This window comes from Ylistrum balloti, unplaced genomic scaffold (genome assembly GCF_031769215.1).
Source record: "Ylistrum balloti isolate Yb309-2 unplaced genomic scaffold, AGI_CSIRO_Ybal_v1 Utg370010, whole genome shotgun sequence".
Taxonomy (NCBI): domain Eukaryota; kingdom Metazoa; phylum Mollusca; class Bivalvia; order Pectinida; family Pectinidae; genus Ylistrum; species Ylistrum balloti.
Genome location: NW_026782083.1, coordinates 2897518 through 2915333, shown reverse-complemented (window position 1 = coordinate 2915333; position 17816 = coordinate 2897518). Strand labels below are relative to the sequence as shown.

General features: G+C 33.7%; 2 protein-coding genes across 2 annotated transcripts in view; both read right to left on the bottom strand.

The window, feature by feature from the left end:
- Positions 1-934: 934 nt before the first annotated feature.
- Positions 935-4218, bottom strand: LOC132548425 (uncharacterized). Its single transcript, XM_060212290.1, has 4 exons — positions 4109-4218; positions 1949-2412; positions 1286-1665; positions 935-943 (listed from the first exon to the last, which is right to left on the bottom strand). The coding sequence occupies exons 1-4, from the start codon at positions 4216-4218 to the stop codon at positions 935-937; spliced, it is 963 nt and encodes a 320-aa protein (XP_060068273.1).
- A 3233-nt stretch (positions 4219-7451) lies between these two features.
- Positions 7452-17816, bottom strand: part of LOC132548393 (atrial natriuretic peptide receptor 1-like) — a 33832-nt gene continuing 23467 nt past the window's right edge. Inside the window, exons 12-25 of the mRNA XM_060212258.1 lie at positions 15318-15414; positions 14731-14905; positions 14461-14537; positions 13973-14077; positions 13595-13666; positions 13238-13406; positions 12669-12815; positions 12204-12387; positions 11799-11939; positions 10967-11090; positions 10676-10744; positions 10208-10370; positions 9040-9150; positions 7452-8227 (exon numbers count right to left, since the gene is read on the bottom strand). Of these exons, the coding sequence (XP_060068241.1) occupies positions 7452-8227; positions 9040-9150; positions 10208-10370; positions 10676-10744; positions 10967-11090; positions 11799-11939; positions 12204-12387; positions 12669-12815; positions 13238-13406; positions 13595-13666; positions 13973-14077; positions 14461-14537; positions 14731-14905; positions 15318-15414 (2410 nt within the window). The remainder of the gene's footprint in view (positions 8228-9039; positions 9151-10207; positions 10371-10675; positions 10745-10966; positions 11091-11798; positions 11940-12203; positions 12388-12668; positions 12816-13237; positions 13407-13594; positions 13667-13972; positions 14078-14460; positions 14538-14730; positions 14906-15317; positions 15415-17816) is intronic.

Here is a 17816-nt window from a genome sequence, read left to right as displayed (position 1 = left end):
TGTTATATTTCCAACCCATTGGACAGAAATATCAACACTTCCAATGAGGGTAAGATATCTCTTGCCGAGGTAAAACGGCCTTCACGCACAAATATGAACACGTGCTTAACCGGAAGTTGTTAATTTGAGACTTGAGAGACATGACTGATCGATGTCGACAGTTTCAGATAAGTTTAAAAGAACGAAGACAGTATCTGATCGCCTTTGTTTATACCATTCAGTTTTAAATGCATTATGACAAAGAGTTATTAGTACGATTGATTGTCTTTGTACGATGTAAATTGTAGATTAAAAATGCTTCTATTGACAGATATTCCATGCACATTATTAGAAACAGCACACATAATGATATTTTCTTGTGATGCTGACGAAAATGTCCGATACTGAGGTTTTGAAAAACCAATTATGATTCTTGTCATAACAGCATCATAACATATATATCATCGCTCCTTCTTGTGATTTTCCAAAGACCACTTTTTCGTCTCTTCTTGGCCAGCAGATATTAATGAATTATCCTCAATTATCAAGTCTGCATTTATGATAAAAGAATGTTTTCCAGCCTCCGATATTTGTCGGCTTACCCATAGAACAGATTAAATATTTAGCGCTTTAAAAATGTAATAACATAAGGATAATGCTGAGAGGACATAACTTTCAAAGTGTAAGGTGGCGTATTGTGTATCGTACTCTGTCGTTCTCTGCGATAGGTTAGGGTAAACTTCCCTAAATGAAAAGGTGAAAAAAAAATTAGATGATGAGGTAATAAAATCAGTGATCTTTGTGTTAAATGTTGAATTCTACATGTTTTTTGTCATTCTTAAATCTTTCATGGGGAAACACAAATACATGTTTCCTATCCGAATACGATTTATATGCTATTAAATCCCGATAATCCCATCTAGAGACATAGCAACTATCAGGTAATTCAGGGTTTTCAGGCAATCTGAAAAAAAACCAAACGAGAAACAAGGGAAGACATCTTATAACCATATTTTATTAGATTAGAGATTATCATTAATCAAAATACACGGAAACTTAAAAAACACAAAAAACAAAATTTTAATTTTGAAAAATAAAAAAAATAAAAAAAAAAAAAAAAATAAAAACATTTGCATATCAAACTCCTTTTGAGTTATTAATTGAAACCATTACTTATTTGTCTTTGAAAATTGAAAATAATGATCTAATTCCATTCCCCGTTGAACATTAAATGAGTGAAGGAGCGGTTATAAAAAATGGTCTTCATTTTTCAAAACAGACGCCATCCCGAAAAGGTTGGTCTTACCAAACCGTCCGACACAATGGCTCCATTCATATTGTTCTTTATATACACGTGATCTCCAGCTGTCACTGCCTTGACTATGACACCCGTGGCTGATTGGTAATTATTGATGTTGCCTCCGAAAGAACCAAGAAGCCCTTCAACGGAACCATTTATAATTAGTGAAGTGCCGATGTTGCTGTGTAAAGAGGAAACCGTGGTCCAGGTGAACACATACACCCCGCTCTTGGGTACAATGTAGATACCATCATGCTGGTTGTATCCTCTCCCGATGTCGGTCATGACCGTAGAATATACGATTACTTCGTTCACATGTAGAGTAGCCCCTTTACTCAAGGAAACACAGAAAGCAACCCCCTGTGTCACTATCGGACTCACCCTGACTGGAAAACAATACAAAATAAATTGGATCAATTTGTGGATCAATAATTAGTATTACAAAACAGAAACAAAAGGTGTTGTTCTGGAACACCTATGATATATCTTAACCTCTCCTAAGGTAAGTTGTATTTTTATATTGCATGATGTACATGTATTGCATTCTAATAACATAATTAGTATACTAAATTCTATTGGCAAATGTTAAGCTACTTGTTAATGATTTATGAAGTCTGAAAGTGTATCAATACGATATTAAAGCATGTTGAATAAACAACTGATACATACTAGAAGGTTCATGCTCTATCATTTTCTTCTCCTGCTGATCATATTCACGTGGATCCTCTGTTGACAGATAAGTTATTTCAATGTTGGTATTTTCATCTTCAAAAGAACTGACGGAATCTTTCTGACGGGATACATTATTTTCCCTTTCGACTTTATGTTGATCTTTTCCCCTCAAACTCTCTTCAAAAAATGCCATCCTCGACCTCAGTTCAGTGATTCGCTGATCTTTTTCCACCAGATTCTCCTCGTAGATTTTCATCCTCGTTTTAAGTTCCATTAAATGTTGATCTTTCTCCAGTAGAGCTGTCTCATGATCTGACACACTCGTTTCAAGCTGTGAGATACGCCGCTCCTTTGCCTCTGCTTTATCTTCATGGTTTAATAACGCCATCTCCAGCTGTTTTAACCTCACTTCTTGACTTTCTATTTTCTCCATTAGCTGCGAAAGTACTACCTCATGGAATCTACAAAATCATGAAATGGTTATCGTATGATATAAAAGCAACATTTAAATGTTAGCAAATTATTAAGCGACCATGCAATGCACAGGCTCGGAAAAGAACGTCTAAGAATATACTTAGTGTCGGGTAAACGGGTCCTCCTACAACCTTCTGTACCGCAGATACATTTGCAAAGCTAATTCCAACTGTAGGACAGAGAGGCAAAAGGAGATTATTGATTAAAACAGAAAGAAAAAGAAAGCCAAGGTTCCAGTCAGGTAAGCTGATTTTGGAAACTTGCTTAAAACCAGATATATGTTTCACTTCCTACATGTATTCTTCGTAACATTGATAAACAACTTCTTAAAGATATCACGTGATGGAGTTGTCCCCCTTTGTTCAATTTCTTTATAAAAATTACATTAATTTTTTTTCATTTCGTTTATTTTATCTTGCTTGATTTTTCAGGTCTTGTACAATCTTCGAGATTACGTTTCATTAAAAGTCTTCGTAAGAGGTCGTTGATAAAATATGACTGACACAACAGGTTTCTCACATTTTGTTAATTAATATTTTTGATGCATTTGAATTCCTTAACATTTATTTCAAGGACTATGGATTTGACAATCTCATATTTTGAGGGCGTACTTGTCATGTAAGTATGTGGATAAACTTGATCTTTTGACTTAATTTGCCCATTATAAACAAATTATTTGGCGGGGGTTTCATTTTGCTCATAATCTACAAATTAATGTCCCCGAATCAAACAACTTGAAATTATTATTATGTAGATTTCTTTTGTCCTATTCTTAAAGGATTGAACCCCCTGAAACGTTTTACAGTAATTCATTAAGATATGCTTGCTGTATTTCTCTGTTTTCATATATATCCATGTTCTGGACAGCTTATTGTGAATCAAAATTATCTACATAAATAATGCAAAACTACAACGTTAGCAAACCGAAGGTCAACACGATGAAGAAATGATAACGTTATGTTAAATTATCGTGACAGTAACGCAGAGTTTAAGATAAAAGTGAAAGATAAAGATTAATGTTCACGTTTTTCGTGTTCATGGATTTACGGTCGACTAGGAATGGTATCGGTGTTTCATTTTGTAAAATTAAATGTATGAGATATATTTTAAACTTCGAAACCTGAATAAATTTAATCTATAGATCGAATGTTGCTCATATATATATATATATATATCTCAATTCCGATTACACATAAACAAATAGTTTAAGGATTGTTCAAAAGGCAAACAAGTGAATAGCACATTTTGCTAATTTACAGTGAGATACTGTAGGGCAAAACAATTACTTAAACTATATTATACAAGTGTTTCGTCCTTCTAGGACTCGTCAGTGATGATAAAATATTGAAGGCTAGGAGGCGATTAAAGAAAATGCTCAGATGCCACAATTCGAGTGAATTAAAACGTGGCAAGCAGGTAACGGCAAACCTCGGGAACTTAAAGTCCACCAGCAGTGTCCACCACCTGCTATCTTAAAGATTGTAAATAGACACACGATCGAATAGCACCTTTTCATAGTTTAGAATGAGATACAGTAGAGCCAAACAATGAAGTAATCTGCATCTTACAGCTGAAAACTACATTTTGAAGAAATTCATGCTGTTTATACTCATATCACGGTTAGTTTTTTTGTAAACAATGTGCACCACAGGTCAAGTAACACGCACTACGTAAAACACTTACTGTTTGTTGTCTACAAATTGCATCCGAGACGAACCAACAAATTCAGATGCCGCCATGAGCAGGTAACAGTTGATCACACATAAAACGAACAAATTCCTGCACACCGCCATCTTTGTCTTTACTTCGACATGAGATAAGACTGAAAGTCTTCTTTTGCGCAAAGAATGGTTAGATTTCTCCAGTGGTTAGTAACAATTTTTCAGATTTAAATGAAACATACTTAGAAACATTTTTTTATCATTCAACAGTTGAAGAGTTGTTGCGACATGCGATACTAATATTCGCTGAGTGTCAATTTTGTTTTTAAAATCCTTGTTTCTTTCACTTTAACTTTAAATGGCTAAATCTAATTATGCTTTGAGTAACTGAGCCCAAACGTTGCGTGTATAAGTTTAGTCTAGAAATAATGGTCATCAAAAATAACACAAACTAGGAACTATTAGTATCGTTTTTCTATTTATAAGTGGGGTCTATGAGGGTCATCCTTACTTAACATACAGTATTGAGTTCTGTGAGATGCAGTTCGATGAAGATTAGAGAGTGTTATTGTCACCAAAATGGTAACCTTTATTCTAGGTGCAGCATACCGGCGGTAGATGCGTAGGATGTCCGTTAATATATCTGATCGTTTCATTATTGTTGCCCTTGCTATCTGTGAAAGTAACATTACTTACTGTATTGACCAAGTTTTGTTGTCGTCGATGAAGCAGAACCTAACTGCCAATGAAATCTTACATAACAAAATGACACAAGAAGCAGAATGATGAATTCAGGATATTGAATTATTTTCATACCGCTACCATGAATCTATTTTGAAACATTTCATTTCCATTTGCATGCTAAAGGAAGTGCGGCGTTTATGTGAACTGGAAACTGTCTCTGTGTTTACGATAAACAGTCAACGTGTGGTGGCTATTAATTAGTCGCATTCACGACTGATGTCATTCTGAGAACTTTGTACCGTGATCTGCATGACTTTGCCGTTGGTTAAGTAGAATACATTTTCGATCTTAAAACACAGATATGTTCCCTCCAAGATTAAAGAATATCAAATTTTGTTCAAAATTTTTCATAGACATTGCGTTTAAAAACAGTTTCATTATAACTTCGGTACTTGTTAAAAATAATTAAATGAAACGACATGAGGCGTAAAGTTTCATATTGCATCGACAAAAGTGATATTAAATGTATCAAGACTAACTAATAATTTTATGTCATATCCTTTACTTTTGCTTTGGAATAATCAAGATTTATAATGTGCGATTCTTCACAGATGAATATAAGAGCTACCTATTACAAACGTCTAGAGTTGGGCTATATATATTGTTGAAACTTTAAAGGGCGCAGGTTCTACAACAGCACACCCGTCAATGAAGTTCAATCTAAATGCATATTTCATTAGTTGTTTTTTTGGAGCGAAATTGATGATATATGCATATAAGGATCAGTCTTAGTGTTTCAATGAAATGTATTTTACTTATATAGTGCTGTGAAATAGAAATTGTTTGACTTAGAAGGAAGAAACAACTGTATGAGTCAGTTTAGTTTATAATCTGCTTTGAAAAGTGCTATTCACCTATATGTCTTCAGTACAATTCAAGTCACTATAGAGATATGTATATATATGAACTCGCACTTATTCATTATCGATGCCGAATGGGTTACGGCCACTATCGACCGAAGGCTTTATTTGAGACACATTACTGATAAGACGAGAAGACTATTTTGATCCTCTGGTGTAGTTAAACGAAATTCAGGTCGCATAACGGTACGTTGTGCTAGCTTAGAAGTCGGATGTCGCTTCAGTCTGAAACCCGCTCTAGACTTACCAAATTACATCGCTTGTATCTTCAGTTTTGCTAGGAAATAATCCAGGGGTGCACAAGGCGAAAGTGATCGTAACCCCCGAGTATCGAGAAGTGCGCTTTAGAGATTATTTCAAAGCAACAAGCAGGGATTACACATCTTTGAAAGATGTCCCTGGTACATCTTTTTATCAGAGAACGTGTGATGTAACGTATTGATTTGATTATCAAATAATAATACACCATTAACTATGTGGAGAATCATATGCCAGGTTTTGTTTGTCCTTCGCATATAATTCGCCTGATCTTTAATTTTTAAAAAATTTAACCATGGCGAAATTTATTATACAGTATATATTTTGTACATTACTGATAATAAGGATAACCTTGAGCCATTAATACAACATATTTATATGTATATACATGCTTTTGGGACTAGAACAAATCGATACATCGTACAGCAATTTTTTTCGTCAAAATCGTACTTTAACTGAATTAGGCATACGATGGTGTTTTGAAATATTTAGCTGACGAATATGAAGTGAGAAAGAATTGCAATATACATTGTAGTTCTTGTTTGTCATTGCGAAAATATGACATTGCTAATATTCGATATTCTGGTTAAGGAACAAACAAACAAGCCAAGCAAACCCGTTATATGATACAACTTATATCACACAATACTAAAACACACTTGTACCCACTGGTATGATAACACATATAAAAACAGCTACCGTAATTTTTCTTTCAGATTTATACAAAACATGCAGCCAAAATCATCTGTACACTTAAGTAGTTACAAATACACAAGATTTCAAAAATAGTACATCATTTTATAGTCTATGTGAATTTATGTCATTTTTCTACAAGTTTCTTGGATATTTGGCACATCTTAGCATAACAAATGAAACATTGACATTAATATTATGTTATTAATAATTATTTATTACAGAGAAACATTTAATTGCAAAACATCAGTATCAGATACGAAACCATTTCTCCCCTCCCCGCTCCAAATCATCATGTCTATCTTTGTGAATACCTTCAATTCTGAAGTTTTTTATTAACCTTCTTCAGTTCTACCATCGAAAAGCAGTTATGCTAATTTCAAGTTCATTCAAAGAATATTAAATGATCGACAATATTAACAAAAAGCACTAAACAATATTAGATCTCTTTCATATTCATCATAAGTTTGGACTTCAATCTCCTTGTTGGCAGGACTAGATTTAATGCCCGGAGTTGGTTTGCTAATATATTTTTTCAATGTATGATAACATATACCATTTTATCGCGGTAAAGACAACTAATATGTATATATAAAACAGTTTCAGTTTCAATTGCAGAATATCGGCCTCCTAAATCAACATTTGAATTACACTTTGATTTTTGGATGGCTTGTAAATCAGATGATTTAAATATTCTCAGGTATGTATTCCTAGATGTAAAGCTACGATTTCATGTTTCATATCTGAAAATGAACACAATATATAGTGGAGGGTAAATAACAACAGGTGAAATTAAATCCCAAGATGACGTCATAATGCTGTGCTTTCCTCAACTGTTTTTGCGTCTCGTTTAAGTTCGTCTCTGTGATCATCGAGCATGTGTCTAAGAAAGTCACGTGTTATGTAAGGATTATCAACAGAGTACGTAGTGCTAAGAGAGTCATATTCGTCATTTGAAGACACTTGCGATACACTGTCTTTGTCAGGATCTGGTGTAGTTTGTGTGATGAAGTTCTTTACAGGTTCTGAATGTTTACACAAGTCATCTTTGTCACCGATTCCGGTGTATCCGAAATCTTCACTCTCATGAGAGACATTAGTCCGTTCTGACGTTGATAACACATTTGTCATGAACTCTTCTGCTGATATCAAGTGCTTGTCAAGATCTGACAACATTTTTGTTACAATCATTTCTGGAGAAACAACATCATTGTCAATATCAGAATGCATGTTTGCAATGAATTCATCAGGTGACACAACTCCTTCCCCTTTCGGGCCAGACAACATTTTTGTAACGAAGTCTTTCATTGGTAGACATGCTTCTGACGTTTGCTTTATATCAACTTCCGGTATCGTTGCCAGTGGAGACATCGGTGTAGCTGGTGTGGAAGGAATACTTGTAGAGCAGGCCGACAGGTTGTCATACACATCTGGTAAGGGTCTATCAAACCCTTCACGCCCCTCCAGAAAATAGGTTTTCATTATCCCCTTTCCTTTCACAGTTATTTCACCTCGACAATGTAAATGGTATCCCGAAAACTTCTCCAAATTTTCCTTGGATATCGTACTGAGATGTATCTTCAAAGCTACAAAAGCAGAATTAAATATTGAATTAAACGCAGAAGTCTTTATACAAGAAACGCACTTGGTCACATTTTAATGGCAATAACAGGTAATCAGGAACGGGTTTAATAGTTACTTATTCCAACAACAAGTATTACGTAAACCCATAAAATTATGACAAATGAGAGGATTGTACAAGGCTTACTTGCCGAAATATCTACTATTAAAAGTCAATATCCTCCGATTTTCAAGGCTACCATTGTATTTAAAATGCTACATCATGTACTTGATCATATGACCTTTAGAAAGAGTCATCATTGCAAAATTTCTAAACGACACGGATGTTACTACGGAAATCTATCGGTTACCCTTTTTCTTAAGTTGCAAGCTACTACCATACTATTTATAAGGTAGCTACTTTTTTGCACTGTGGAGCAAAAACAATCGATAGATTTACGAAAGTGGTAAAGGCTTGGAGTTTTTTATGTGTATTTTTAAAATTTCGTTTCTATTTACTTATTTCTTCCACTAGTCTAACATCTTTCACTATGAAAATGGTGAATACAAAATCATTTACAAAAATAGTTTCCGAGTTAAACCACGATCGTTGTATCATGCATCACCGGACACATTGGAAACAAATGATACTTGTACTCAAAACAAAATAATTTCTTAGAAACAGATGTATTGTTATACATTTGTATGTTTATACGTATCAACGTTTAGCTTAGTATAGCTTGTAATAATAATAATAATAATAATAATAATAATAATAATAATAATAATAAATGAAAATGTTATTCCTCAGCAATCTACTTCAATTGTTGAGACTTACGTAGTCCAGTGGACTCCATGCGTGAGGCGACGTTAACCGTGTCTCCGAACAGACAATAACGCGGCATAGCTAATCCCACTACTCCTGCCACTACTGGTCCTGAGTGGATACCTGGAAAGACGACAATAGAGAGTCATATAGTTATAGTTTCGACATGGGCATTATCATAACAACATTACCGGCATGCCACGTTTTAATATTCATTGAAACAGTTGCACTATAGAGAATGTATACACATGTATTTGTGGTTGTCTTTTTTAATTATTTCATATTGAAAGCTTTGATTTTTAAAATTTCAGGTAAGTGCATCTCTCCATCTGATTTTTGACAATAATCTCCACCAATTTGGATCTTCCTCAGTTTCCTCGGGTTTTGACAGCTGTATAATGAAGTAAGGCACAAAACAAAATAGGGCCAACGAAAAATAAACAGTGATAGTCATATTTACTGTTAAAGCCATATTTACATTAAATCCGTGAGTACAGTTTACAATATATAACGTTTACAATATTTACTTTGAAATCCTTAAATACAGTTTACAGTATTTACATTGAAATCCTTAAATACAGTTTACAGTATTTTTGAAATCCTTAAATACAGTTTACAGTATTTTTGAAATCCTTAAATACAGTTTACAGATTTTACAGTTTACAGTATTTACATTGAAATCCTTAAATACAGTTTACAGTATTTACATTGAAATCCGTAAATACAGTTTACAGTATTTACATTGAAATCAGTTTTTTTCAGCATTGACAGTGGAATCCTCATTGACAGCGAATCCGTATTTTCATTGAACACTGTATTTACAGTAAAATCATACTTAACAGTAAAGTGTTTACTTTATCAACATTGAAACCTGTATTCACATTAACAGTATCAACTGTGTTTACTTAAACAACATTGAAACCCGTGTTTACATGTTCAGCATATACTTACGTATTAATATTATTGACATCCATGTTTACAGTATTTATAGTGAAAACCGTCTAACACATTACAGTACTTCCAGTAAAATCCAAATAAAAAGTATTTATATTGTAAACTGCTCTTACAGTGAAATCCATTGTCAGTGTTACTTATTTGCAGTGAAATCATACTTAGAGACAATAGGATCTTTTGTCATGCAAAACGTCATTAAGTAATATGGACGCAATATGATACCTACCAACTCGAATCCTGAGATTTTTGCCATCTTGATGGGGTATACTGAATGTAGTAATTGAGGCTAGAATGTCTAATGCACAATCAGCGATCTCTCTGATGTGGCGAGGGCCGTTTTTCTTTGGAAGACCACTAGCCAACATATATGCATCTCCAATCGTCTCCACCTGGACGAATAAAATAATAATAAAAACGTCTTGATGGTGATGGAAGGCTTAAACGTTATGCGATGTTGTTTGTCTCTGTTTGTCGATGAGTGTCCATTGGTGCCCACGCGTTCATTAAAGATGAACTATTATATTATATTATATTGTTATAAGGTATCATATTTTATCAGGAAACAATCTTTTAACAGTATCATGATAGTATATGTATTAATCATAGAAATTATTGATCTCCAATTATTAACCACGTCGTTGTATTTGGAGATTTACAATTTTTTTTATAACAGTTCAGAGTTTTCAAGACTTACCTTATACACATCATATCGAGTGATGATGTCATCGAACAGCGTATACAAACTGTTTAGCAGATTCACTACCTGTAAAAGCGGATTAATAGGGATGCATGATATTATTCATATTATTTACATATAAAATTTCACTAAAAATGAATTCGAAATAATTGGCGATGCATCATTTTTATCGTTTCCCAAATGCTTTGCGCATGTTTATTAGGCACGTGAAAATAAGTCGAATGAACACTCACTATTCCGGAAAATGGAAAAAAAAACATAAAACCGTAGTTTTTGCAAATGTCTTACCTCTATAGGAGTGCTACTGCCACAAATGGTTGTAAATCCTACTATATCAGAAAAGTAAATGGTTGCCTCATCAAAATGTTCTGCCTTCACTGTTTTGCCCAACTTAAGGTCCTCAGCTACAGACCTGTTAAACAAAGATGTTTGAATGAACACGAGATATTTTTTATTAAGTCTACTGATCTATATGTACGGCGGTCGAAAAATGGACTGAAAAACAATGTTTTATGTAAATGCGTTTAAAAAAAACAAATATTCGTACATGGTTTACACATGTTTAAATCTTTATCACTAATAGCTGGTTTATTTGTAAACAAAGACTTCGATGGTGAATTACAATGAGTATTTACATGGTTTGTATACGGTTTACTATTACCAGATCCTAATTTCCTTTGTTGTTTGAATTATTGAATTCTACTCGACACTCTATCTAAAATACCTAACAACTTTAACATTTTGAAGACGATTTCTGAAACTTTTATCGCAATCCAAGTATTTGTTATGTCAGCTCAGGAACAATTGATGTGAGTTATCAGTTATCAAACATAAGGATTGCTGATTTGAATTTGGAAGCTGTAGTTTGGGTTTCATTTTAGAAAAGTGAACATACAAACTAAAATTATCACTTAAATGCGATAAAAAGACTACAGATAGTAATATAGTTTCCACATAAAACACTTGATTTAACGTGTTGTTTGTAATCATTTTATTGTGGACTGTAAAATTGTTGATTTGGAATATATCAAAAGATATGAACAGGTCGCCAAAAGTGTTTTTTTTTCTATGAACGTTATCTTTATGAATGTGTTTTGCCTAAAGTTGTTTCATTACATACTGTGGCAACATCCTGTAGAGAAGGTTTTCTGTTTTCTGTTTTTCGGCGTCCAGTTCGCTGGTTCTCTCAGCCACTAATTCCTCCAGGTGGTTGGCATATTTTTCCAGAATGGCGATCATGTTATCAATCATGGTCATGTTTCTACGTAAAGAAAGCAATAAATGTGCAGATAATGGGAAGATAATCGTGCTAAGTTTGAATCGGTTTTGTGACGTCACAATTTACCGTTATTTTTAACACGGAACAATGCTCTGTTATTGGTTGGATAAGTATGATTATATAAAAATGGGTGTACAGGATCATCGTACATGTATGAAGAAGGACTTACCTCAACTTTCTTTAAACAATTACCCTTCTTTTATACACAATAAGACATAACGAAGTAGTAAATGTACAATTTCTTACTTGGACGGATTTATACGGTTGAGTGCTTTCGTAGTTCTGGCAGCCGAAGGTCTGAGAAGTGGGTCTTCATTCCAGCACTCTTCTATAAGGGTCTGTAAGTCAGGGCTCTCTCGGAGCTCCGCAGAAATCATTGGACGGAATGGCGCTGTCCGAGATACGCGATCTCTGACTCTCATTATGATCTCTGTAATTACATTAGAATTGCGCATAAGTCACTACTCTATGATTCATTTTATTCTAGTAACAATTAATCATTTTCTTCAATGCTTTGATGTCATGATAGCTGTAAAGACGATTCCTTAATTTATGCTTTCAAATAGTGATTACTATTCTATACCTATGTTCATATGGTTTTACTAACTGTAATTATGGTAAATACTGTATTAGTTTTATATAAAAAAGGAAAAGGAGACGAGTTGATGAAAAAGAAATCCAAACATGATCGATGTATAGTTCAATAATTACCATGTGGAGTAAGGAACGGATATTCCGTGTAAGGTCCCGACCTGGTGAAAACCTCCTTTATGATGATACCAAGAGAATATATGTCTCCCTTCTGTTTGTCATATATCTTGTCTGACCTCAAAATTTCGGGACACGTCCATAAAAATTCTGCAAAGTACGAAGTAATTTTTTTACAATGCTGATATGCTATTCGGTATTGTTTAAAGAAAACAAATTGAACGTTCATCTCAAATACTGTACAAAATAGACGAAATCACACTATCTAACGAATTTAGAATGAGATTCAGGAAAATGAAATAATGAAGTAAACTGCAATATTGGTGAAAATAAATGTCAGAAACTAGATGGGAGAGGTGCACCTGATCCGTAATTGATACATTTGACAATTTGTAAGCATCCGATAATTAAAAAGAATATTAAATACACTAATGCAAGTGTATATATCAAAGTGTACATTAGGATTTTAATGATAATTTCTGTGTATCTTTGAATTCTATATTTTCAGCAACAAACATTGATGCTGATATTTTCTTGTTTTCCGTCTACTTTGTCATAGATATTATACTTACTTGAGTTACTCCCCTCGTCTGTGACACTAGCAGAACATTTGTCCATCAGTCTAATAGTGGGCACTCCAAAATCTGTCAATTTACATGTCCATCGACTATCCACTACACAGTTGGAACTTTTTAGATTACCATGGTAATGTATGGAACACTTATGAATGAAATCAAGACCCTACAAAAAAACAGTTTAAAGACTGAATAGAAACGTCAATTGCATGTTATATATCAAAAACAGTACAAAGCTTATTTGTGAATCAGTTTTAATATTCCTCGTGAAATAATATGTATATTTACAGCTTTGTTGATAAACATCAGCTTTTGGTTTCGATACGTTTTCGTACCGTATTGTACAAATCTTACCTTTGCAATATCCTGTGTCAGAGCAAACATAAACATCCTGTCCAGTTTAATGTTTTGGTTCCATATGACGTCCTGGGGAGTAGAATGACCATTGTTTAATACAGGCCTTGTCCATAATAGTTTTGATCATAATGACATTATCTGTAGCCATTATTTTTATAAAAAAGTACTTCAAGATAATATGTGATATTCACTATTTTTGTTAAGCGTGTATTATCATGTTTAATTTCTAATATGTATTTATTACCCTTCTTCCAAATTCGCTTTACATAAGAAATGATGCTATGAAAATGAAAAAGACACCGATACCTCTACTCACTGTTCACCGACAGTTCGACATTTCTATTGAAAATACATCTTCTTCGAAATACATCTTACTTGTAAACTTCCTTTTGGACAATATTCCCATAGCAACAGAATTCTTCCCGGATCCACACAAGCGCCGACGAACGCGCAGACATTTTGATGTTTCAGTTCCATCAGCTGCGAAAACAGTAAGTTCGAAAAGTTCTTATGATTTTTGGTACCAATGCCTTTGCTCTTCATATAAGAACAATTGCCTGGTGACAATGAAGCAAACGAATAAAATTATGATTTTTAAATGATGGCATCCGTATTTTATCACAGTATCTGATGTCTTTAAGTTGATATAGAAAATAACTGAAATATTGAGACAAGGAATATGAGAAACAAACGTAATAATGACAATGGTAATAATACAAGCTGCGGGACATTTTATTTCTCGGTTACTATGGCGACAAATATAGACGCTCGTTAACAACAATTCTAAATTTTGACGGAAATTTCAACATCATGTGATGTCTGGATCTTATTGACATATGTTATAATGCATGATTTAGTCTTACGTGATTGAGCTCCTGTAGTACATCTTTCGTTACGTTGACACTGTTTCGCGACATTCGCTTCACCGATACTAAACTCCCTTAAAGTAAAAAAAAAAACATGGATAACATAGTGATCATAGCTAAGACGAAGATAAAACTCCAACTAGGATAGAAATTATTTCGTCGACAAGATTAAGATTTATTCTTTTACCATATATATGGAAGTCTTCAATTACAACAATAGACAATTCCAAGGTAAAATGACAAAAATGCTAATTAGTATACACATACCTCTAATGTAAGCAACAGACCCAAACATGGTGCTACCGTGATCTGGCTTATGGCAATTTAGGGGCGACTGATCAGGAGAACCTTTGTAAGCCATATTGTTCCTTTCCAGGGATTTTGTCTTCATTAGGTTCTTTTTCGTGTTTGACCGCCTCATGCCCTGGGTCTTAAAACTCGCCTACAATTAGAACAAGAAGAAATGCGATTCAGCTTTGAACACATTTCCCTGTGATACTTAAAAATGCAATGTTGCATTATGTTCTAAGACAAATAACCTTTTAATTTCATATACAAACGAATGCTTGTTAAATTGGAATGAAATTCTATATTTTATATTTAGTGGATCGCGAGTTAAAAGCAATTTTCAGCAGGTTTGTAAAATGAAATTGATGTACATCATTCACACTAAACGAAACTAATTTTAACAGGTAGTACGTACAAGACTATGAAAATAAGTTGACACAACCAAGTACTTGTGGTAATCTTTGATGAACCAAACATCATTTTTTTCTGTAAATCCATGTTTTGAAAACGTTAACAACGGACCAGGTCAAAATATAATGACTAAATAATTGATATTGAAAACTTACTCGAACACTGACGTTCAAAAGTGCAGTTACAAAATCTATTTCCTCAAATCGAACTTGCCACAGCATACTTTTTAACAACTTCTGTCGTCGATATCGTCTGAAAGAAAAAAGTTTTAAACACTCAATCAGAAAACATGTAACATATAAACTTTGTCCATTTTACAACGAATGCGAAACAAGCTTATAAATGAAACTGATATACATAATTCATGTTTACCCAGATTGAAACAAAAGAGAGATTTTCCTGTGAGACGAAAGCGAAAGCGCATGTGGTCGGGTAGGTGAACGAGGAGGCCCAATTGGGGAAAGGTTAGAACGAGCGTATTACCACTGCGCCATATAATTACATGGATATGAATTCGAATACTTCAATGTGTTAGTATATTGCTACATTAGAATTACATTATACATATATTATGCACACCATTACACTCCATTGCACTCCATTTTAGCTAATATGTAAAAATGTTTAAATCCTATTGAACTATATGATATCATTACTTTCCAAGTTATATGAAAGTTATACTTAGATCTTCCTATGAGACCTCATATATCTTTCCCGGATGTTTTGTTAACCATGTACTTCCCGTCTCAGAACTCGCAGTTTTGATTGAAAATGGGAAAAATCATAAAAAGCCCCAGGTATTTTGTTGTGAAGTTATGACATGCTGCTTGCACAAAAGATAGTCACTTTTGATAGATGGACATTGAAAAAGTCACTACTTTGTACAATATCAGCAACATCCGGAGACGATATAGTGTACAACATTTTATAAATAATGATTTTTTTTGACGAGTCAGCCTTGATATAAGGCGTTTTGTGTGTTGTGTCTTCTCATCGTGTGTGGATATGTTCAGCATGAAATAAAGAACCAAAACAACTCTGATAGGCAATGCATTTTACTTTTGAAGCAAAAATTGGACATCAGTACATTTACATTCGTCCTGTAAGAATCAAATTCATATCTATCTCTAGATTGTTCCTTATGTATCATATTGTTTATATAGAATCATGTCAGACATGCAAAATGATATGGGACATATTTATAAGCCGAGACTGGCCATGCCTCTTGCGTTCTTAATTAGTTATTTGGTACGAATGTTATATGAAGCGTAGATAAACACCAGTTAATAAATAACTGATCGCAAACAGAAGAGGCTATAATTTGAATTGGTTTATTCCTTCTTATATTGATAGGTGATCAGGGAATTCCTCGTCCTCCTGAAATAAAACGAAAAAATCCTTAAAAGCAATGCACAATTATATATAAAAACGCCGCATGATTAAAGATAAAGCGATCGTGCGTGGTAACGAATGATTGACAAGGCACCTTTAGCACAGTATGGACATTTTGATTGTATTTTGTTTCTCGGTCAATTGATACAAGGCTATCAAGTTTTAAATGTTCCTTACAAACAGTACCAGTTCTTACACGGATCAGCAATGTCAATTTTACCTCAAGACGTGAAATAAAAGATCTCGTGATAAATGTCCTAGATCAGTGACAAAAACGATCAAAATGATATCGATAAGTTTTGCTTTATGTGATAAATATATTCTCGATTATCTCTATACATTTAAGAACTTTTACACACGTTGATTAAACAAATCTTTGCTTTGAGAACATAGGTTGGATATAGTTCACAAACACGTTGACGACGTTCCTTTCAAACTAATAGAAACATTAGAAACATTTTAGAATTGCATAACGGCTGTTATTGTTGTAGAAACAACAATCTTACCTCATCTACATGGCCGTGTCTACTGCCCCACAATGCTTACAAACAGGCTCTTGAAGTCTTTGTAGTAGGAACATTCGGTTTTTCTGTACAGATGTTCTGACACTGTGAATACAGGTAGGTCCATGTACTGTGGTGTACTGTGTCTCCGAACGCGACGATACACAATATAACTACATCAGTCTTATTCAGTCTTAAGACTTTCTTTACAACAAATTTAGAAAATTGAAACTGAAAATAAGAGTTTCTAATGTCTTCAGTGTCTGATATAAATGTGAAACACCACGTTAGTTGGACATACTCTATCCAAAAACCAAATTCGTAATATATGAAACATTTCTAAATGTTGTCTACAATAAATATTAGTGTTTGAATTTACGATATTGTCAACAGAATTTTCAAAGTTCTCATATTAATGCATTTTTTCTATGTTTCATGCAGGATCATTAGTGTTTAAGGATATAAGAATACACCTGACGTTTTATTTACAACATGAAAAATATCAAATTTAGAAGACTGAATAGTTTAAGAGTGTCCCTGATTTTGCAGCATTGTTTAGGCCAAAAGTTATTTACTAAACTTGATTGGCAGATTTGTACGCATTTGGTCCATTACGTTTGCTGGCTTGTACTAAAAGAACTGCACGAGCAGTTGATATTTAATAACATATTTTATTTTTACGTACTGTAATGTTGAGTATGCTGCTAAAATGTGTCTAGTAAAATCATTTAATAACCATGTTAATTTTATATCATACTA

Excerpts from the sequence above, each read along its gene's own strand:
- LOC132548425 (XM_060212290.1), bottom strand. The coding sequence starts at position 4,218 with ATGGCGGTGTGCAGGAATTTGTTCGTTTTATGTGTGATCAACTGTTAC. Across the intron at positions 2,413-4,108 it reads CAATTTGTAGACAACAAACA|ATTCCATGAGGTAGTACTTT; the intron begins GTAAGTGTTTTA and ends ATGATTTTGTAG. Across the intron at positions 1,666-1,948 it reads GATAGAGCATGAACCTTCTA|TCAGGGTGAGTCCGATAGTG; the intron begins GTATGTATCAGT and ends ATTGTTTTCCAG.